The sequence below is a fragment of the Sceloporus occidentalis genome, unplaced genomic scaffold, assembly GCF_023333645.1.
Source record: "Sceloporus occidentalis isolate IW3139 unplaced genomic scaffold, rSceOcc1.0.p SCAF_4, whole genome shotgun sequence".
NCBI lineage: Eukaryota > Metazoa > Chordata > Lepidosauria > Squamata > Phrynosomatidae > Sceloporus > Sceloporus occidentalis.
In genome coordinates this window covers 159,422,472-159,445,308 of record NW_028316984.1, presented here as the reverse complement: position 1 = coordinate 159,445,308, position 22,837 = coordinate 159,422,472, and the positions used below count along the sequence as shown (strand labels likewise).

At 39.6% G+C, this 22,837-nt stretch overlaps 2 protein-coding genes across 3 annotated transcripts in view; both read right to left on the bottom strand.

The window, feature by feature from the left end:
• Positions 1-908: 908 nt before the first annotated feature.
• On the bottom strand, positions 909-14,691 carry LOC149314910 (proteasome subunit alpha type-6). Its single transcript, XM_089522116.1, has 7 exons — positions 14,510-14,691; positions 11,511-11,605; positions 9,861-9,942; positions 9,304-9,459; positions 8,467-8,645; positions 4,246-4,340; positions 909-1,113 (listed from the first exon to the last, which is right to left on the bottom strand). The coding sequence occupies exons 1-7, from the start codon at positions 14,583-14,585 to the stop codon at positions 1,056-1,058; spliced, it is 741 nt and encodes a 246-aa protein (XP_089378242.1). The 5' UTR covers positions 14,586-14,691; the 3' UTR covers positions 909-1,055.
• A 1,849-nt stretch (positions 14,692-16,540) lies between these two features.
• The window catches only part of PRORP (protein only RNase P catalytic subunit), a 59,712-nt gene continuing 53,415 nt past the window's right edge, over positions 16,541-22,837 (bottom strand). For both annotated transcript variants that reach the window (XM_089522114.1, XM_089522113.1), the window contains exons 6-8: positions 19,196-19,344; positions 17,066-17,261; positions 16,541-16,694 (exon numbers count right to left, since the gene is read on the bottom strand). In XM_089522114.1, the coding sequence (XP_089378240.1) occupies positions 16,566-16,694; positions 17,066-17,261; positions 19,196-19,344 (474 nt within the window). In that variant the 3' untranslated portion in view covers positions 16,541-16,565. The remainder of the gene's footprint in view (positions 16,695-17,065; positions 17,262-19,195; positions 19,345-22,837) is intronic.

The following is a 22,837-nucleotide window of genomic DNA, read 5'->3' as shown; positions in this document are numbered from 1 at the left end:
CAGTCATAACTGAAAATGAGAGGAAATTATTCAATTTGCAACATTTTCCCATACATTATGCTTCAACATAGTCATTCAAAATGATGATTTCTGACTGGTTAGCTTGTTGAAAAAGCCCTAATTTTAGGTTACAGCTTGTCTCCCTTATCTGGAATTCCTAAATCCTCCAAATTTGTCAATGTGGGTGGCTGAGATAGTGACACCTTTGTTTTCTGATGGTTCAGTGTACATAAACTTGTTTTCTTTATAAATTAAAAATATTATGTATAAAATTACCTTCAGGCTGTGTGTATAAGGTGCATACAAAACTAATAAGTTTCACTTGGGTCCCATCTTCAAGATATTGTATTTTGTATATGCAAATATTCCAAAATCTGGAAAAAAAATATCCCAAACCCCTTCTGTTCCCAGGCATTTTGGATAAGGGAGACTAAACCTGTAAAAGTTTGATTTTAACACTAACTCTTTCAGTCTTTTAACATCTTACTGGGCATAAATGACACATTTAAGGAGATAGTGAAGATCTCAATTCTATACACATTTACCAGTGAATAACTTACCAGAAATAAATGAGGAATACTTTTAAGTAGACATGTATAGCATTGTGCTGTAGGTTTTTTAATTTGATGCTTCTTCTGTAGAGGGTAGAAGAGCAGGGCTATCAATTTTCTGTCAGATTTCCAGTAGCAAAAAGGAACCCATTATTACTGTGCTACAACAACTAACAAGTTTGGCAGGTTTAGGGAAAGCAATATATTCATCCCATTATCTCTGAAGTTGCTTTTACAGAGCTGCTTTCTGTGGTTATTTGCAGGAATGTTCATAGTTGTAACACACAGTAAAATTCAGTCACAGTATCATTGAAGTGTCATATAACTACATTCTCAGCAATAAGAAAGGACAAAACATTCCAAAACCTCAGTTTTATTTGTACAGAGTGAAATACACGAGATAAGGAGGATTTCATTTTCAGCCCATAATCTACAGCCATTAACAAGTTTGGTTTCACCAGGTATTCTGGTTTGAAGTCACAGAATTCCAAATTGTAAACAGAGCTAATCTCTCTCTGCTAGAGCAACAAGGTGAGTATCAATCTCTGCTTCTGTAAGGATCCTAGAAGTGGAGTGAAAACAATGGAAACAAGTTATCCTTTGTCTCAAAGAAATCACACAATTAGAAAATCCACATAATACAAACAGAAGTAGAAAACCTTTTGCTACCAAGAATCAGGTCACCCATTTTTAAAAAACAGTTCAAGTTACCATAAATAAGTTTTCCAAGGTCCCAAACACACTGCAGAAATAATCCAGTTTGAGACAGCTTTAACTGTCCAGGTTCAATGCTAGGGAATTCTGGGAATTCTGTAATTTTATGAGACATTTAGCCCTCTCTGTCAGACAGCTCTAGTGCCATAATAAACTACAATTCCCAGGATTCCCTAGCACTGAGCCAGGGCAATTAAAGTGGTTTCAAACTGGATTATTTCTGCAGTGTGTTTGGGACCACAGTGAGAGAGACAGAAGCTAAGTCAGTTTGCACCCCTGTATTAGACTTTAACACACAAGGTTACTTTAAAGGAGTAGGGAATATGTGGTCCATTGGATGCTGTTGGGCTGCAACTCTCATCAGCAATAGCCAGTATAGGAAACAATGAGGGGTGCTGGGAGTATCTCCCAGGGTGGTGTCACTGAGAAAATCTTGACATCTAACTCTCATTGTTATCTTAGAGCTGCTCATACCAACTGCGGAGAGACACTGGCAGACTGAAATGTTCAGGACAACAATCGGAGTCACGCTGGCAAAAAGGTGGGGGCCTACCCGATGAGCGGCTATAAAAAGGAGGAAACATTGAGAACAGATGAGTGTGTTAAGCCTGCTGAGGCAGGAGCATGTCTTAGAAGTGCCCAGAGTGCAACTGGGAATAAGTGTTTAGCATTCAAGGGGATTCAGATTCCCATATAGGGAGGTAGGATTTCAGAAGGACAGAAGACATCCTGTGAAATCGGTTTAAATTGATAAGTTCTTTGAGCAATAGAGAGCCGGTGAAGGGAAGGCTCAGATCCACATTATTCTGTAGAATAAATCATAGAATCACAGAGTTGTAAGAGACCACAAAGGCAATCCAGTCCAACTCCCTGCCATGCAGGAACTCACAACCAAAGCATCCCTGACAGATGGCCATCCAGCCTCTGTTTAAAGACCTCCAAGAAAGGAGACTCTACCACTCTCCGTGGAAGTGTGTTTCACAGTCCAACAGCTCTTATTGTCAGGAAGTTCCTCCTAATGTTGAAGTGGAATCTCTTTTCCTGCAGCTTGCTAGAGATTGATAGAATTTATACTCCTACTGAAGAAGCTTTAGTGTGGAAAGAGCTAAAACACAGTTGAGACGTAACTGAAGTCCTTGAGTGAACTCAAACAAAGTCAATTTGTAACCAGTGAAGTAATACACACTTTGTAACCAAAAACTTTGAGAACCAACTATCAAGAGAGATACCATCATAAACTCTTTTTCTAAACAAAAGTTACAGTCAGCCATCCTTATCTACAGATTTTTTAATCCACAGATTCAAGCATCCATGGCTTGAAAATATTCCGCAAAAGTATAAATTCCATATAGCAAACCTTGATTTTCCATTTTATGTAAGCGACATCATTTTCTTTTACCATTATATTTAATGGGATTTGAACATCCATGGATTTTGTTATGCACGGGAGATCCTGGGACCAAACCTCAGTGGATAACAAGGACCCACTGTATTTTCTTATTGTTCACAAAGGAGTGCCCTGCAGTAGTTTATGTTTAACATCAAAACAGGCTACCAAGAATAGTAATAAAACATAGGGACCACCAAACGCAGTGTGCAAGCAAGAATCAAGGAACACGAGAGACACTGCAGACTTGGCCAGCCAGAAAAATCAGCAGTAGCAGAACATGCCACAAACCATCCTGGGCATAAAATATTGTTTGAAAACACTGAAATTCTGGACCATGCCAACCACTCCCATGTCAGGATGCATAGGGGAGCCACTGAAATCCACAAACATCTAGATAATTTCAACCGGAAAGAAGAAACCCTCAAAGTGAACAAAATTTGGCTACCAGTCCTGAGGAATAGCAAGATAAGGACTCAGCAAATGCAAATGGAAAACCACTTAGAGTCAGGGGCTTTCCCAGCAGATAATGATCACCAATTAGCAGACACTAATCCCTTTTGCATTAGCCTTCCAGCCTGAGGCCAGCCATCAGCACAGAACAATACACATGCAAATCACTCCTGCATTTCCAGGCTCACACAGTATATATACACCCAATTTTTCCAGGCAAAGTATTCTCTGAAGATGGCAGCCACAGATGCTGGCAAAACGTCAGGAAGAAACTCTTCTAGAACGTGGCCACATAGCCCAAAAAACCCACTAAGAACTATAGTAATAAAACACTTAATAATAAAGAGACTTAAGTCAGTGGGAGGACCAAGGGTTAGAGAGATAGTTCTGAGGTAAAAAAAAAGCCTCAAACTATTTCTCATAAAACAGGAGAAGAATCCTGTGTAACTCTGTGCAGGTCACATAATCGAAGGGATACCACAGACCCAGTGTGAGGGGATCTGAAAGATTCAGTGTGAGAGAGCTAATGTCTCCCTGACCAGTGACTGACCCACAGAAGATTGTTCCACATCCCAGTAAACAAACACACATGACTCACTGTGCCTATGGTTCCATCACCTTTTCTGCACCCTAGGAGTACACTCCCATCTTTTTCCTTTATATCTTTGCCAAACTTCTTTCACCTGCTGTTCTACTCTCACTAACAGTAAATCCTGTGGTGGTCCCATAATCAAAGGGATCCGAGAGACCCAGTGTGGTGGGATCTGAAAGATTTAGTGTAAGAGGGTTAAGAGTTCCAGTCACACTGACCCTTTAAAAATCTCCTTCTCCTTTTTCACTGCTGGGTCTTGTGCACTTATGCTATTCTTACTAAAACCAACCTCTCAGTTATTATCATTTCTAAGAGTCCTGCATGTTTTTATACTATCCTATGTCCTCTGCCAGCCATATGCACATTATATATACACCAGAAGGCATATACTGCTATATTCTTAGCTACATAATCCTATGTAATAAAATTAAATGCTCCCAACTATACTACCAGGAAGTAGGACATGTTTAAAGTATTGCTATAAAAGAAAGAAATTAGTGTGTTGTATTTAAACAAAAGGAGAGTTCTAAAAACATGTTTCACTTTACCTGAATTTAGGATTATCAACTGTAACAACTCCTATTTCTATTTCAGAAGGTTTGAAGTCGATAGACAAAACAGTAGAAAGGCAGGTTATTGCTGTCTGAAAGGGAAGTAACAAGGAAATACAATGGAATTAAATAATGTAATTCATATATAATCAATTTTACATGTTATAAGTGTGCTATTTACATTCACCCCCTTAATTGTACGTACGCTGAATCAATTGTATTCCAAATACTTTTAAGTGGGGTTACAGTTAATTGTATTTAAATCTAATTCAGTTTAATCTTTTCTGTTGAGAAGCAGGGCAGACACCCAGCCAGCACACTCAATATATTTACACCTGAATACAGATCACATTTATATTTGGAATTGCAGCTGTAAGGCAACATTGTAAAATTAAACGCTTTCCATTTGTGGTGGAGCCTGTGAAATTCAGAAGAAAAATGCATATATTTTGTGCAGTGCCTTTGTTTACCATTCTGACATGATTTTTAAGCTCATTTAAGTGTTGTGATTTTGAAGTACAATTACTTGTTCAGCCTCATGAGTTTAGATCCACAGCTGAAACAAAACAAAGACTCAGTAATGGTAAGCACTTTTCTTCCTCTTAATACTCTTACAGCTAACTCAATACATAGATTCTCTACCATCTTAAAAAATGTGAATGTATTCAAGGCGCAAGTCCAGTACTCCTTCTGAGGAGTACAAAAGGAACCCACAGAAAGCATCACATTCCACATAACTGTCTGTCCTGATATGGAGCCCCAGCCAGTATGACCAGTGGACAAGGATGATAGGAGTTGTAGCCCAAACCTTCAAAAGAGTACCACATCCGAGAAGGCTGTCCTATACCATGACAATATGAACACAGATGTATCAAAGCATACTCTTACAATTTAATAACTTGAGCTTAACCGGGTTACTGTTTCAGTTAATTCAAAATTGTTTTAAGGAGGTTAAATTAATCTCTTCTAGTTCACTTATGACTATATCAGTGAAAAGATGTTCACATTATGATGGGAAAAAAGTTATTCAAATATATGCAAGCTCTGACATAGTCCTTTAAGAGCTGGCAGTATTTCCCCTGAAGCAGCAAGATGATGTTGGAAGTCTTGCATTTGTTTTGTAGCATTGTAAAATATAAGATTCAAAGAAAGCTCCCAAATTGGCATTTATAGGTCAAATGTCAAAATGAACAAGTCCAATAGATGAGGTTTCTCTTTTTAAAAGTGCCACAAGACATTTCATTCCAACATTCACCTCTGCCTCAGCGTAATACAGTCTTCAAGAGTACCAACATGCATGAATAAACATAAAGTTAACTATTCCACTGACAAGGAAGATACATACAAAGAAGCTAATATTTACAGCTTAACTAATTTGGCTAGAATTTGCAGAACAGCCCTGGAGATAGAGGTGCTGATTGCTAATTAATTTTGTGTAGCATCTTTTGCTAAATCTCATCAGGCACATTTCAGATTATTTTGAAAAGAAATGTGATCCGAATGAAGCAAGACTAAAACTGACATGTTAGCATTTTATATTTTTAAAAAATACATGATGTATGTATTTGTAATTATGGCTGGTCCCTAGCCTGTTTCTCTAGTGGACTACCCTTAAACAAGTGTAGCTAGCAAGGGTGATTTCAAAAGGAAACTGCTCAGAAGGATGCCTTGCTCTTGTGGGCACTTTGCCCAAAGCAGTTCTTCTGCTGAAATCTGCCTAGCAACAGATTCTGCCTACTTCTTTCTCAGAAGAGAGCTCTGCAATTAGTTGCACCATGAAAATCCTGAAGAAGCATCCATCAAAAAACAGCACTTGTTGAAAAATCATATATCAAACAATAACACAAGTCTTTTAAGACTGGCATTGCAATCCTGTGTGAAGGTAATTATGTTGGTCCTTTCTTGAGAACGGCAAATCATATTTATACTTTTGCAACATTGTAATTATTGTTTCCCTGACCAGTGATTGACCCACAGAAGATTGTTCCACATCCCAGTAGACAAACACACCTGACTCACTGTGCCTATGGTTCCATCACCTTCTCTGCACCCTAGGAATACACTCCCATCTTTTTCCTTTATATCTTTGCCAAACTTCTTTCACTTGCTGTTCTACTGCCCCACTCTCACTAAGAGTAAAATAACTCATTTAATTAGAATGTGTTGAGTTAATTGCATTATTTGATGAGCAGTGTTTCAGCTGGGCTTAAGACACACTATGGGTACTGGACTGGGGAAAAACTGAGTATTGAAGTGGCATGACCTCAGGGGCTCCTGCAATTTAGGTGAAGAGATTTCCAACTCTGCTAGAATATGGCCACATAGACCAAAAAACCCACAAAAAACTAGGTGAAGAGAAATGCCACAACAAAAGCAGGGAGGTATGTCCTTTCATCAAAGAGGATCAATTCTCCAGGTGCAGAGAAAACAGAGCGAGAAAAGCTGCTTTGAGACTATAGTTCCTCTAACCTATGGGTAGTGCCTTTTTGTGTTACGTTTGTTTAGCAGTTTGGTTTCTCTTTTAGGTAGAGGAAGTACAGTCTGTGGGATAAAAACTAAGGAGGGAGGACTGATGCAGGTGGAGGACACAGGTCTCAAGTGATGTCTCAGTGGAGCAGAAGTGGACAATTACAGAGCTTCAGATGTTTTTATTTTTACTTTCAACTCCTACAATCCTTCAGCATTATCAACCATTAGGGCTGATAGCTCATTAGGGCTAAGCCTCAAACATCTGAAAAATCACTACTGAACCCCTAAAGTTCAGCAAAAGGACCACTACTATGGTACGAAAAGGTAGAAAATAAATGTTCCCCTCTGTGATGCTAGGATGCACATGAATTAGATCTCTTGGCACAATGTCTTGTAGAGGGGACGGGAATTTCAGGGGACAGTGAGAGTGAACATATTTCCATGAGAAGACCGAATGGGATGCAAACTGAAGAAAGGGAGAAGCCATATTAATACTCGAATGCTACAAAGACATTTAGAATATTGAGTGGTAGCTAAAAGCAGGGTGGGACACAAAAAAAGAAAGGGCTTGCTTGGCCATCTAACAATATACGTCTTAAGCAACTATTCATTGTTAACACAGACTTTGGCTTGGCATGATTTATTTAAATATTTATATCGTGTCTTTTGTGTGTAAGTATGTGAAGCTAAAAACCCACTGAACTATTTTAACATGTAATATCTCTGATGCTGGTCCACACTGATCTCCTGCTAATACGAACATACAATAATTGTGATGCCAGTATAGAGATATGAAGATCCAGGAAAAAATATGTTAAAAATAGCAAGCTGGAGAAATTCCCACTGCATCACCCAAAGAGGATTTAGACAGGGCTGCTGTAATTCAAGGGAGGGTTTTCTATGTCCCAGGTTTACAACTATCTCCAGCTATGACTGGGAAAGTATGATACCATGGAGAGCTGCTGACAGACAATGTAAACAATACTAGATGGACCTATGGTTAAAGTAAAAGCATGAAATCTTTTAGGTTAAAATAACACCAATCCATAAATATGCAGATATCATTAGAGTCCAGGTTGAGACCCTGAACCAACACCACACCTAGTTTATTGCTCGCCTAATGAACCAACTACAAAGACATTAGAACAGTAATTGTACAACTCAGGAACATGCAAGGCTGTTGATTTTGTTCCTGGGTACATTCTCTTACAAGAACAACACAAGACTACAGATTGCTATTATAGCAAATACTTGTAATTGCCTGCATTCAGTTGTTGTTTTTTTCCTAAGCGGAAACTGCTGAACATAAAACCACAATTGTTGCAGGCAAGAGTCAGTGTGGAAAGACCTTGTGGATTGGAAGAAAAAGACTTTAGTAGTAAAGAAAACATACAAATGTCTTCACCACACACACACCAAATCACAAGTTCCCTTCATCACTAGGGATTACAACCCAAGTTAGACATATGTAGAGAGATTTTGTAGCACCTTTAAAACTAACTGAAAGAAGTTGGCAGACTTTCATAGACTTTAGTCTATGAAAGCTCATGCTGCCAACTTCTTTCTTTCAGTTAGTCTCAAAGGTGCTACAAGATCTCTCTACTAAAGTCTACGAAAGCTCAAGCTGCCAACTTCTTTCTTTCAGTTAGTCTCAAAGGTGCTAGAAGATCTGTCTACATACTGATTCCACAGATTAACACAGCTGTATCTTTGAATTCTGCCAAGTTAGAAACAGTCTTTCTGATTTACCTCCACTGTTTGTTCAAATGTCCAGTCCAATTTTTTCTTTACTTTCTTTTCAAGAAAGCTAGTTGATTCCGTCTGTTTGACTCCTGCAGCTGTTGCCTTAAATCCACAGTAGTATCCTGCTGGATCACACTTGTATACCTGAGGATTGTTTTCTTCATCAATGCCAATCATAATCATGCCTTGTGAGAGAGTGAAGAATTTTGAAAATATTATTTCTTACAAAGCTACCAAATCCAAATACTGGGATTCTCATTTGTTGTCCAAGGGCTCCAATCTAACCAAGACCCCCCCCCCCCCGCCCAATAATAGAAGGGATTTCCCCCTCAAATTTTCCCATTCCACCCTGTAGCATTGTATCTATGATCCAATTCATACTGCAGATATAATCCATTTGACACTGATTTAACTCCTCTGGCCCAGTGCTAGAGAATCCTGGGAACTGTAGTTTATTGTGGCACCAGAGCTCTCTGACAGAGGCTAAATGTTTCCCAAAACTACAGTTCCCAGAATTCCCTAGCACTGAGCCAAGACAGTTATAGCAGTCTCAAAAAGGATTATTTCTGCGGTATGGACCGGACCTATGCTACCAACAGCAACTGTTACATTTGACAGTTCCATGGACCGAAGAGGCCTAAAACAAACAATAAACTTGAAAAGCTAAGATTTTTTTTAAAAACGCTGTTAAAACATGAACCCCATGGCAGCCAAACCATATCCCTGAATTTTGACAAAACACACACACATACACACGCAAAACTGTACTGCCCCACAGTACTGCAGCCTTAACATCTCAATATTCTGAAGTGTTATTTTCAGTTTATATTTCACTATACTTACAGCAACCAAGAGGCCTCATTTCAGCATTCTGTGTGTAGACCTGAGAAATATCTGCAATCCTTTTACACAGCATATCAACTGGAATGTCATAACCATACTTGTATTTCCAATTTGCAGCCTCATAGCGGGCTCTCTGCACCTGAGACCTACTGTCAGCTGACATTAAAGAAGAAAGAGAAATCAGTGTTCATCCTGCATGTAGTAAGTATAATTGCTTGCAAAAGTCACTTAAATCCAACCACAACGTCACTGATATTCTGTACAAGGAACAATGTATCTCAACATCTAATCTTTCAGGGTCTGGATTTATTTATTAACTTTTTAATCCCAGACTATTTCCTCTCAGGCACCACTGTGCAATGTATTGAGGATTATCCATTTTGCAGGCAGGAATTTAGCTCCTCCCCGGAAAGTATCTCCAATACTATGTCTTCACTGTGAAATGTTAAAATGCTAATCATATGTTTAGCGCCCCAACTCAAACTTATTTAGCACCTGAACTCAAACTTCAACTTCAGATCAACACTGTAGACAACTTCCATTTGATTTCAGATTACCTGTCATTCCTGTCATTACACATCCAATATTTTCAGTTATTCTGAATAAGTGTGTCACTGTACTAGAATCCAGTAGCTTATCCTAATGGATAAAACAGAAAACATAAACATTATGTTGCAAAAACAATACAGAAAAATGCTGTTGTGCTACCTAGAATGAATAGTTTCAGGCAGTGGCATCCCTGCCTGGGGTGTCACCCTGTGCAGGAGGCAGGGCTGAAAGGACACCCCCCTACCTCGCTACCCTGCACTGCTCCACTCGCGAGTAGACAGTACATGGCAGGCAGGTGGAAAGCACCCTGCTCTCTCTCTTGCTGCCATTCGCTGCTCTACTCGTGAGTAGATGGCATGCAGCAAGAAGGCACTCTGTCCTCTCCCTTGCTGCCCCATGCTGCTCTATTCTAGAACACTGCACAGAAGTGAGGTGGGAGGCACTCAGCCGGGTGTCACCCCTCTTCTGAGGCAGGCCTCAACCTCCTAGTAATGCCACTGGTTTCAATCTCACATGTCCTCATGTCAGTTTTTTTGAAAGCAAACCATAGTTAATATTAGCCACAGTTTGACTGTTTGAAACTTCTGGACAAATTCCCACAGCAGCATTAGAGGAGGGGGGAGCAGTTTATTGTGTTACATTCATCTTACTCCCCAGGTCTTGACATGGGAGAATCCAGTCACCAAATAATTTCATTTTTCCACTTCTGGTTTACTCTGCTATCCAAACTGAAGGACTGCCTAGGAAAAACCATTTACTGCTTTAGTTATCATTCATTTCAGTAAACAGTAAACCACAGATCCCAGAAGCACATTAGATGGGCAGAAACAAATGAACAACTGAAATCCTTACGTTGTGGAAATATTTTCTCAAATGAGATTGTGTCTGAGTCGGACAGTCACTACTCAATTTTATCACAACAGTTTTGTTTCCTTTTTGCAGCTGCACCTCCTGGGAGAGCTAGAACACTGCACAAGGGGATTAATCCTACCAACCTATAGTTCTATAGAACTTCTATGACTGGTTGTTTATAAATCCAACTGCATGCTCCAAAGAACCCACAATATTCTTCAATAATGAAATCAACTGCTATGGAGTTGAGAATTATGGCCATGACTCAATAAACATGTTGGTAGAGTGCAAACATATTCCACTTTCTTGGGGCAGAGGCTGCTTTCTGTTTCACATGTCTCCTCTGGCTGCTGTTGCACACTTACATGCCCTCAGCTACTATCTGGCTCTGAATGTGTGTCCACACACTTTTTGCCACTGTGAACCCAAGGAAGAGGAAGCAACCTCTGCCCCCAGTGTAAGCATGCTCTTTCTCATTTATTTTACTTATTGGGTTTATATCACATCTTTCTCCCAAAATGGGATTGTTCAGGAGAGAGGAAACTAGAATACACACAGGTACACCCTTGCAGCTAATCAACAGCTGTAAAGAAAAGTTGTGTCATTAAATGCCCTGGCTGCTATTGTTCATCCAGGTAAGTGATGTTGCACAAGAAGGTAAAGAATATCTCTTGCCACAACATCTAAAAAAATATGCAGGTGCACCAGGAGTTATGTCACCAACTAGATATTAGACTAAGAATAAAAAAGACAACTAGTTAACTTTCAAGCATTTCAAGGAGAAATCAGGCAGTCAGACTACTTACAGGTACTTTCTTCTGTGTTACAACAACTGCACAGTCTTTTCCACGGACAGCTACTGATGTAAGGCCACCCTGATTTATGGCCTTAAACGCGTACTCTAAATGATACATTAAATATTATTAGATTTGGCAATAATTCTATGACAACATATGAAAGTTCTCAGAATAAAACTCTTAATTAATAAGTGGTAAGTCATGTCTGCTCAGTATTTCACACAAAATGTTACACAATTTGAACTCAAGCATGCATTTGAAACAGACAGGCTGTTACACTATGCTTCTTAGCATATATATGTACAGGATAATGCAATGAAGTTAACTTTAAAAGTTAACTCCCACTTCGCTAAATTTTGTAAAAGGCTCAGAACTGTGGGGAAAGAGACATAGGGGAGTACTGCCATGGTAAGTGGAGTGTCCTCTTTCACCAACATTAGCAAAAATGGCATCTTGTACATATTACCACACATGCTTTGTCTGACTACTTCCTATCTATTAGAAAACTGAAAGCTTTTACTTCAGTAGTTTTTATAAAAAATAACAATAATAATAGCAATTATATTTATTTCTTGCCAGATTAAGCACAGATCAGCAAATATAGAACATCAGTTAAAAACATACATCAATTTAAAAGGATAAACAAGACATTGCATATTAATCCACATTTAAAATTAATCATTTAACATTTACATTTAAAAATTATCTGGATAAGTCTGCAAGAAGAGATTGGTCTTTAATTCTGTTTTAAATTCAGACAGTGCATTCAGCTGTTGACTCTCTTCTGGCAAGTCATTCTGCCGTCTAGGGGCAGCTGCAGAAAAAGTCCTCTGGCTGACTGGAGTAAACATCTGCTAGAGGACCTGAGTGTATGGGGCAGACTGTACGGGAGAAGGCGATTCTGTAGAAAACTTGGACATAAACCATGTATGTAGGGCTTTAATGGTAACAAACAACACTTTGTACTTTGCCTGGAAACTAATTAGTGGCCAGTGTAGTGATTTTAATATTGGTGTGACATGTTCACTCCTGGATGTCCTAGTAACCAATCTGGCTGCCAAGATTTGAATTAACTGAAGTTTCCAAACTTGTATGCCGGTACTGGTACATGCATTCATGATATACAGTATATCAATAAATATAATGGTACATGCATTCATGATATACAGTATATCAATAAATATAATGGTACATGCATTCATGATATACAGTATATCAATAAATATAATGGTACATGCATTCATGATCACGTTTACCCTATATTTTCTTAGTTTTCAGGGAACATTTCTGAAAATTTTAAAACACAACGATAACATAAAGCCTGCTGCAGCCAAATGCAGCCAACTATGCCACCATATCCACCCTGAAAACTTTGATAACAGGGTGACCTAGGTAAAGCCAGTCAAGCCCAATTAACTTCCAGCTATAGTATAAGAGGGAAAATTCAGTATGGCTACATCTGCACTACAGAAATAATCCAAATTGGCACCACTTTAACTATCCTGGCTCAATACTATGGAATTCTGGGAACTGTAGTTTTGTGAGACATTTAGGCGTCTCTGTCAGAGGGTTCTGGTGCCACAACAAATTATAATTCCAAGATTTCCATAGTAATGAGCAATGGCAGTTAAAGGATTATTTTTGCAGCGTGGATGTAGCCTAAGTGCAACTTCACAGCAACAAAGTTAATGACTGAAGAATATAAGGCAAGCCTAAAACACACACACACACACTGACTTTGCTGGTGCTGGTGACAAGACACATTCCAGATTGCTTTCAGTTTCACTTTTGAGAAAGAAGAACTGTATTTTTTGGTTGAGGGCTGTGTCTCCATCTTTTACACCCAAAGGCATGGAGGAGGACACTCCAGCCATGCCATGAAGGCAAAGGTGCTGGGTCTCACAGCCTCCCTGGTAGTGACCAAGGCAGAAACCTGAGCCGTTCCTCCTTCCGACATCCTCCTTCTCCAGAACATGTCAGCCTCCTGTCCAGGAGGAGTTTCCTGAGGCCTTCCACTCTGAGCACAACTAAGAAACATGAGTTTATATTAGTGTTTTTAGCGTCTATTTCAGAATGCCCTCCTCTGTTTTTCTTGAGTTTGTTCTACATTTTACGGCGCCTTTTTGAGCACAGCTAAGAAGCATGAATTTATATTTAAATGAGTTTTTCCAGCTTTGGTTGTGTCTTGAGGGTCCTACATGCTGCAGTGCCTTGTCCTCAGTGGAGAGGACCTATCTGGTCACCCTGTAAATCTACTATAGCTGCGAATAAACCATATGGAAGGAGCCACTGGAGGGAAGCGGTTTGAGCATTGGACTAGGACTGTGGGGGCCAGGGCTCAAATCCTGGTTCATCCACGTAAATCCACTTGGGCAAGTCACACTGTCTCAGCCTCAGAGGATGTCAATGGCAATCCCCAGAACTAATTTGCCAAGGAAACCCCATGACAGCTTCACCTCAAGGCTGCCATAAGTGGGAATGGGCTTGAAGGCAATTTGTGTTTAGGGGTATTTTTAGCTTTTCTGGTGTCTTGTCCTATATTCTGCAGTCCCTTCTCCTCCTTGGGGTCATCCTTTAATGTAATATATAGCCGTAAATAAGCCATAGGAACTCAATTTATATTGGTGTTTTCAGCTTTTATCGTATCATTTCCCATGTTCTGCGGTGCCTTCTCCTCCTTGGCAGTGAGGACCACTGGCCAACCTCTCTATATAATATAGCCGTACATAAACTGTATGAAACGCACTTCTATTTATAGGCGTGTTTTCAGCTGTTTTGTGTCGCGTCCTACATTCCGCAGTGCCGTGTCCTCCTTGTGGCCAGGGCCCATCTGGTCCCCTGGACATGTAACGAGGCATCTTAAAGCAAATGACAGTCCTTGCCCACAGGGAAAGATTGGGGAAGGCTTGTCCATAGGGAGGCACAGGAAACGTCTCCTATGTCTCCCTATGGGCAAGCGTTCCCCAATCCCTCCCTCCATGACGGGGCGGTCCTGGCCAGGGACTCACCGACTTGGTAGAGGCGCCCTTCGGGGGAGAAGATGGTGATGTGCCGGTCAAAGCCGGCGCTGGAGCCTCGGGACATGTCTGCAGAGGAGACGTCTGAGCGGCCGCTGGACTACTAGGGGAGGGGACTACAACCGGCCCACCACCATACAGGGGCTTCTTCCGGGAGCCAGGGAGGATCACTTCCGGGCCACATGTCCCCGCGCAGGCGCAGTCGGAACGCGCCTTTCCCGCGAAGCGAAAGGACCGCCGGTTTTCTTCCTTAGTCATTGTGCGCAATGCGCAGGCGCAAAAGGGCAGCCGTCGCTGAGGCTAGGGAAAGCCCCGCCCCCGCAGAGCATGGCTTCTGCGCCTGCGCAGAACTGAAGAGTTGCTCTCGTAGGCAGGGATGTAGATTGAGTCGACCCTTTTGGTAACATGTGGGGCATGTCCTGGAAAAGGAGGACGCCTGGTCGCACTGTAAGGCAGTGGTTCCCCAAAACGTGCCCTTTAAGGGCTTTTGGACTCCATCTCCCAGAATGCCAGACTATTGGCCAACATGGCTGAGGCTTCTGGGAGCTGAAGTCCAAAATTCTCTTAAAGGGCAACACTTTGGGGACTCTTCTGTAAGGTGACCAGGCGTCCTCCTTTTCCCGGACATGCCCTACTGATGTAAGGCTGCCCTGATTTATGGCCTTAAACGCACTCTAAACAATACATTAAATATGATCAGATCTGGCAATGATTCTATGACAGCATAAGAAAGTTTGCAGAATAAAAACTTGAAATCAAGCATGCATTTGAAAGGGACAGGCTCTTCCAATACGTCCAGGAAGAACCCAGAAATGTCCTCCTTTTTGAGCGTAACTAAGAAGCATGCATTTATATTTATGTTTTTTATCTGAGTCGTGTAGCCAACTCATGCGGGAAAAAGCCCTTCCCTTCTGGGACTGCAAGATGAAGTAAGGAAGTGCCCATAAGGACATAACCTTTAGCTGTATATATCAAGCTACGCCTTGTTTTGTGGATTTAGAAGCCAGGGAAACATGCACGATCTTTAAGAGGCACTATGGATGCCACTCAGATACTGCACACCAATGGAGCCGGGGTGGATGTGGTGCAGCCCTCCAAGTTGTTGCTGGGATGCCGTTCCCAACATTCCTCACCATTGGCGGCTCTGCTGTCAACACTTTACCCACCTGTCAGAAATGGATGTTGAAAGGCACCGTCCTCCTTTCTCTATACATGGTGCATCAGATGTCCAGGGTGAGATACCAAGATTAGTCCCCTTTCACAGACAGTTGTCTGACCATTTGCCCCCCAAGGGATTAAACCAGAGGTACAAAAGACCAAATCAACATATTTCTTTCTTGAGATGTTAGTGTGATGAAACACTAGGAACATCACACATGTGGGTACACATGCACACACTTGAGAGACAGATTACAGACTGCTTTTCCACATAACCCTTTCACATTTTAAGTTTCTCCCCTTTTAGTAATGATGGCAAAACACGCCAAACTAAGAATCAGGGGAAATCTGCTGAAGACAAGGCCATTTTGTTGGTACCAACAAGATGTCATCATAGGGAATACACATGTGTTACCTTAGTCTCCGCAGGCAGATCATATCAGTACAGGCTGTTTAAGAAGAAAGGCAGGTAAGCTGAATGCGGATTTGGGGTAATAATGATATTAAAGTGAACAGCTAGATCATTATTTTCATCAAAGACTGGAGGGTATCAGGAAAGAGAAGTACCTATTTAGAAGCTTCTGCAGAAAATGGGTCACAAGAGCAAACTATCTGAAATACAGTTATTGGTGAACACAAAGAAGCCAACAATGAATTCTGAATTACTGCATCAGCTGCTGAGAATCATAAATACAGTTAATATTCTCAATAAGTCCCAAGGCATTGTGAAATTAATTAAATATGGGTTAGTGTACTGCAAGGATCCAATCAAATCCAGGTCCTTTGTATCAGAATGTGAATTCTGTAACGGATATATAATATCTGGTCTCTTGGGGGGGGGGGGGAATAAAGCCATGGATACAGTTTCAGTTTGGAAAAAGTATATATTTTATTTTTGCTGAAGACAAAGCCACTTTGTTGGCACCTCATAAGAAGATCTTTCCAACAAGTTGTCATCATAGGGAATATGCCACGTGTCACCTGTAGTCTGTACAATTGTATCGTAATTCAATACAGGCTGTTAAGGAAGAAAATGAGATAAATGTTATGCAGTTTTTACTGTGTATAAATATGGAATTGATAAATATTTACTAAGATGTTTTCATCGCTTTTCAAAAAGAAAACAAGGATAGTACTAATAACCAAAGTATTTTACAAAAAGAATAATATTTGGTTGCTATTACTTCAAAAAGGCATCAGTGAATATTAATCTAACTCCAAATTATCAACACAATTTTTTTAGGTTAACAGCTCAATTTTATTTTAGGTATTCATCCGTCTCTGCTACTCTATGGAGATGATAGTCAGCATGATTTATCTATGTTAGGACTAACCAAATAGTACAATAAACAAACGTACTTTACTGGTAAAAGATACAATGAGCAGTACCTCAAATTTTATCCTTTTTCCTGGTGTGTAGTTAGACAGCACTATCTGATGACCACGTTGCCATTTAAAGAACAGGCGACGAGTAAGAGTGTCAGAGAGACAAGCTTTGTGGTCACGCAACAGATCTCTGGTCACAAATTTACAGTGACTACCTGAGTGAAGTGTGGCATAGAGTAGAAATGGATCATCTTCAGACCTTAAACAAGAAAAAGGCAAAGAAGAGCATCACACACTGCACAACTGAGGGTTGTTTAAGAATAAATTTGTTAGACTTCAGGTGCTGTGAGAATCTTTTTTCTTTTCCCCCCCTGTGTTTCTGCTACAGCAGATTAGCACAACTTTAGTCACAAAAATCACACATTGTATTTTCTGTCACCTCCCCAAAGTCTTATTTTGTAGCCTCATCATGGTATGGGGATGACATGTGTCCCTCAAAGATTTTACCAAGTAAGTATAAGCTGCCCTTCCGAAAAATATTTAAATACTGTTCACCACCCAAATTAATGAGCCCACTAAATTGATCTGTTCTATCATTATGTCATCCAAATTTAAGGAAACAGTATTCAAAAAAGTCTGTTACAAGAACAGCTTCCTACAAAATGATGATACAACAAAGTTTGTCAAACAGAAGTGAACTAAAACAATCTTGCCAGATTAATTTAGCTGTTCAGGAACTTGTGTCAAATATTTAGACCCAGCACTGCAAAATAGCTGAAACACAGTAACAGTATGCAGTATAACAAAAGCAGAAATGCCAACATCAAAATGTAAGACACCAGCGTGGGTTTTTAAAAGGATCTAGTGAATTTCTATTTCAAAATTCAAGTGTACCTCTGGGTTTCACTTTTGATTTATTTCAAACTGTTTATAGTCAAAGCACTAAATTAAATTATTGATGTCCTTAATTTATACACTTTAGTCACAAAAATCACACATTGTATTTTCTGTCACCTCCCCAAAGACCTATTTTTCAGTCTCATCTTGGTATGGAGATGACATGTGTCCCTCAAAGATTTTACCAATTGAGTATAAGCTGTCATAGGTTCCATCAAGGCTTTGAATACTGCTGCTATGCTGGCAAACTGTACATCTGCTATCTCTGGACAAGCCTCATTAAATATAGAGGAGTCAATATCAGAAGACTGACCACCAGGTGATGAATTGGCTACAGTAATTGTAAATGCAATGACAGTGTAATACAGCTGTGATGTGCAACAGTAGAAGGAATACCCACACCGATGTTCCAGATATCGTAAGGATCACTTGAAATATGAAAGTCTATCACATGTACTCTTTGTTAAGCATTGCATGGTATTCCAGGTTGTGTCTTAGACAAAAATATTATGTGATTAAAAAATACAATTTTTCTTATGGTACAGGTAGGCTCTTTTGGTGCTTTACAGAAGCAAATAGAAGTTAAGTCCTGAAAAGATACTGTATTTTGCTTGTAAAGCTCTAGGCAACTTTATTTCTGTATCAAACGTTGTTTGTCTAGTGCTGCTGATTCCAATTTGTTTAATCTGCTGGGGAAGAAAAGCATGCCTTAATGAGCTCTGCCTTGTGATAAACACTGCATCAGTTTCTCAGTCTTAATGCCTAGGTTAGTACACTTATTGTGTTCAAATGTGGTAAGGAATACAAAGCAGCTGATCACTTGATAAATACATACAAAGATAGGTCACAGTGACAACGAAAGAGCTGCATTCATTTTACATTACCTTGAGAAAAGATTGAAAGTATTAGAAGTCTGAAATTAAGAAAGATACACTGTGGATCCAGAATGTACAGTTTTGTATACATCAATCTGATCAAATGATCAGAATCACTGTCAATTTTTCAAGCTGCCTTAAAATGCAACCTGTAAATGTTTCAAGATAATGCTTTTCTTATATAATCACTCTGCCTCATTCACAGAATTTTGCAGGCCCTCTATTGTAACCCTCCCATATTTTCCCACTTTTTCTTTCATCATTTTTATTTTTACGGGTAAAAAATATCTGTTAAGAAGAGAAAGAGACAATAGCTGCACAGTGTGTTTGTTTGGTAATACTAGGAGCCCTCTGAAGAGAAGCACCCTTTCTTTTGTGTAAGTAAGTCTGAAGATGGTCATTAAAGAAAACCAGAACATACACATTTTCAGTAAAGAAGAAATCTGCCTTCTTCTGCATAGCAGCCATATTATTTCTGTTCCACTGACGAGATCCATTCAGCATGTGTTTACGACCCAGTACAAGCAACCGTAGATTCTGCTGTGCAAGGTGATTGACAACATCCAGCAACTATAGAAAGGAAAGGGAGGAGGGAAAATGATTCAATGAACCAGAAATGCAGGGCACTGAACATGGAAATGACTTCCTAATATATAGACTATACCCTGCACCCTTTACCTTCCAGCTGAGGAATGTCCCATAATCTCTATGAACATGTCCAGAATTATCACATTTAAAAAAACAGGACCCAGGCTGAACATCTGGAAAATCAATGCACACTTTGGTGCCACTCTTCACCTGAAACTGATGTTCAACTCCCATCCCTCCCACATTACCGCCTGCTATTTTTCCTTACACTTCCACCATGATTTATCCTCAATCCCTGGGGAAGAGGAGGAAAGAAATAATCTACACTTAGGCAAGGACTGGAAGCCAAATAGCATCACAAATATGGGCACAAAGGTATGTCACCTGTGGTTATCCTTTCGTCTTAGGAAGGTTGAGGTTATCCTAGCTTGAATTATGAGTGCACTCCAGACCTTCCTAAGACATCATAAAATATGCCAGTGTTTCATTTATGGATTAAACTGCTAGTAACACACAAAAAGCAGAATTATGTATTATTTCTAGCATAATAGAAATCCACAGCTGCTTAACACATCTCTATGGCTGAACTGTCCTTACACATAGCAAGAGTTCTGCTCCTGTTGAGAGAAAGCAACCATGGTCCTGTCTAACAAAACACATGGTTGCCCAACCTCATCTCTTTAGACTGAGGGACAGAGTCCTTTGCCATTTGTCAGCTATTCTGTTTCTGTCTGGGGTCCCTTTTACCACCCTTTGGCTTCCTGCACATCCAGCTTGTGGCCATGGTGAAATCCAGACAAGTAGCTAACATCAACATTCCACTTAAGCTTAACTATTGGAATCTCAGGATATTGATTTATATGGGAGAATGAACAGGCTCTATGATGATCTTTTTAGGCTATTTATCATATGTAATCATAGATACACACACATTCCCTTTAGGGGGAAATAGACATTTCCATGTCTAGGCACATTGCTTTCATTACATTACATTGAATGTAAGGTATCATACATTCGTTACATTACAGTGTATTGCAAGTAAGCTTTTACACTTTCATAAGGACTGGACACTGAGGCTCTCTAGCAGGCTTCTCTATAGTTAATGTATAAAGGAACACTACCATCTTAAACATTCAAAGATATAGCCGTGTTAGTCTGCAGAATGGGTAGGTAGAGAGATCTTGCAGCACTTTTGAGACTAACTGAAATAAAGAAGCATGACCTTTCATAGACTTCAGTCTACTTCCTCCAATGCGTATAGTGGAATGGAAACCAGGAACAGACATATATATGCCATTGGTATGTAAGAATGTCAATTCAAATTCAAAAGCCTTTGTGTATGGAAATAAAGTAGCAAGTCCAGTTTTAACTATAGGGTCACTAGTGAACAAAGACATTGTGAACTGGCCAATGTGAATGGAAATAAAGAGGCAAGACCAGTTTGGCATTGGAAACTAGCCTGTAGGTTAAGAGAATAGATGAGTGTAGGATGCCCACCTGAGGATGGGGTCAGATAGTGTTTAAAAGTGTATAGTGAGTCAGGAAGTCATTATCCCTGTTCAATCCATTGCCAATGGATTTCCATGGCTGAGCGGGAATTCAAACCCTGGTATGTCAGTTTTCTAATCCAACACTTAACTAATTCAACATACATAAACATCTATGCCACACTGGCTATTTAGCGTAGCCTATTTGAGAGCAAAGATACTTTTTACCAGCATTGTTTACTCCATCAGTATGTCTTGGTTATCTGCTCAGAAAATTGCAGCTGTTTATCTTCATACAGTGGAGGCAGATTTCAGTCACCTGACTTTTCTCTCTTCTTGGCTTATTTTATATCTTTCCTAGCTTAATCAGTTGATATATTTGGTCCAGTCAATAAGACTCTTACTGTTCCTCATTTATGTAGTCCCCTCCCAAGAAGTAATGTAACATCTGACACACTTAACTTTCATCAGATTATATCAGCCATATGATTGCATCAGCCACTGCGTTTATTATCCATCAAGGTATTATGTTTTCATATCTTTGTTCAAAATTGGATTGGGTTTTTGCTTGGGACCAGTCTGTCTCTATATTCTCAGCAACACACACTCACTATAATACACAGTGTCCTGTTTTGCATTTTATATACTGTAGTTTATATATCTTATGAATCCATTACAGGTTGAGTCTCCCTTAGCCAAAATGCTTGGAACCAGAGATATTTTGGAATTTGGAATACCTATATCTTATTTATGTAACCTTAAAGTAATTTTATACAGTAAGTTGTAATAATTTTATCCATGAAACAAAGTTTGGGTACACTGAGGTATCAGAAATCAAAGGTGTCACTATCTCAGCCACTCATGGAAAAAGTTTTGATTTTTGGAATATTTCACATTTTGAAATTCAAGAGAAGGGAGACTAAACCTATATATACATTTTCCAGGGCTTAAGTTTTGCAAACTTTAATCTAGATCAGCACACAGCCTATATCACTTCGAAGTGATTCATGAAAAGCTTGAGTACTAATGGAAAAGACCTGCAACCATACCAGACCAAGAGTACTTAAAAGCCATCCTGTAAGCTTGTAGATGTTCCTTCCGATTGATACAAACAGAAAACTACTACATTTTTATTTTGTTTCAGTACATTATTAATACCCCTGTTTACCTGTTCTCTGTTGCATCTTGTTTCAGGTCTGGATACTACCACAATAAGTCTATACATAGCTACAGGGGATTTCCTGTCTGGTTCTGCTCCCACACATAACTGCTTCTTAGAAGTGCATGATGCAAAGCACTTTCTTTTAATCACAAAGGAAATGGAATATAGTTCATTTTTTTAGAATGAAAGCAAAGGTTTCTTTCTTCAAACTACATACACACTTCTCCTCCATCAGGAAATAATGGCTGTCATCTGACTCAATATTTTTCAGGTGCTGACATAACTACAGATTTTTATTTAAGGGTAGTGTTCCCCTGGAAGAGCAGCATGATGTAGTGGTTTCAACGCTAGACTATGACTCTGCAGACCAGGGTTCAAATCCTAGCTCAGCCATATAAACACAGTGGGTGAGCTTGGTCAAGTCACATTCTCTCAGCCTCAGAGGACATCAATGGTAAAAATCCCTTTGAAGAAACTTGCCAAGAATACCCCATGATGGGTTTGCCTTAGGGTTGCCGTAAATTGGAAATTACTTGAACAACAAAGTGTCCTTCTGACACTCTTTTAAAATCTATTCTTATATTGTTTTTTTTAAAAAAACAAACAAACCTAAAAGCCCAGAAAATAACATTTCTCTGTGAAATATTTATTTGAGTAAGTCTGAAAGCTTCCATCTGCTTATACATTACATAGCCTAATCTTTAAAGGTTTGATTCAAGGAAAGTTGTTTCTGAAAAGACTGGGACAGTTTAAAACCATTGCTTCACAAAAGGAAATACTATCTCCTTAACAGGATAATCTGTACATAAGAAAACCAGTAGACATT

Coding starts and splice junctions, on each gene's coding strand:
- LOC149314910 (XM_089522116.1), bottom strand. CDS start 14,585: ATGTCCCGAGGCTCCAGCGCCGGCTTTGACCGGCACATCACCATCTTC. Junction 11,606..14,509: donor AGGGCGCCTCTACCAAGTCG/GTGAGTCCCTGG, acceptor TGTATCATTTAG/AGTACGCGTTTAAGGCCATA. Junction 1,114..4,245: donor GTTGATAATCCTAAATTCAG/GTAAAGTGAAAC, acceptor CTCCACTTCTAG/GATCCTTACAGAAGCAGAGA.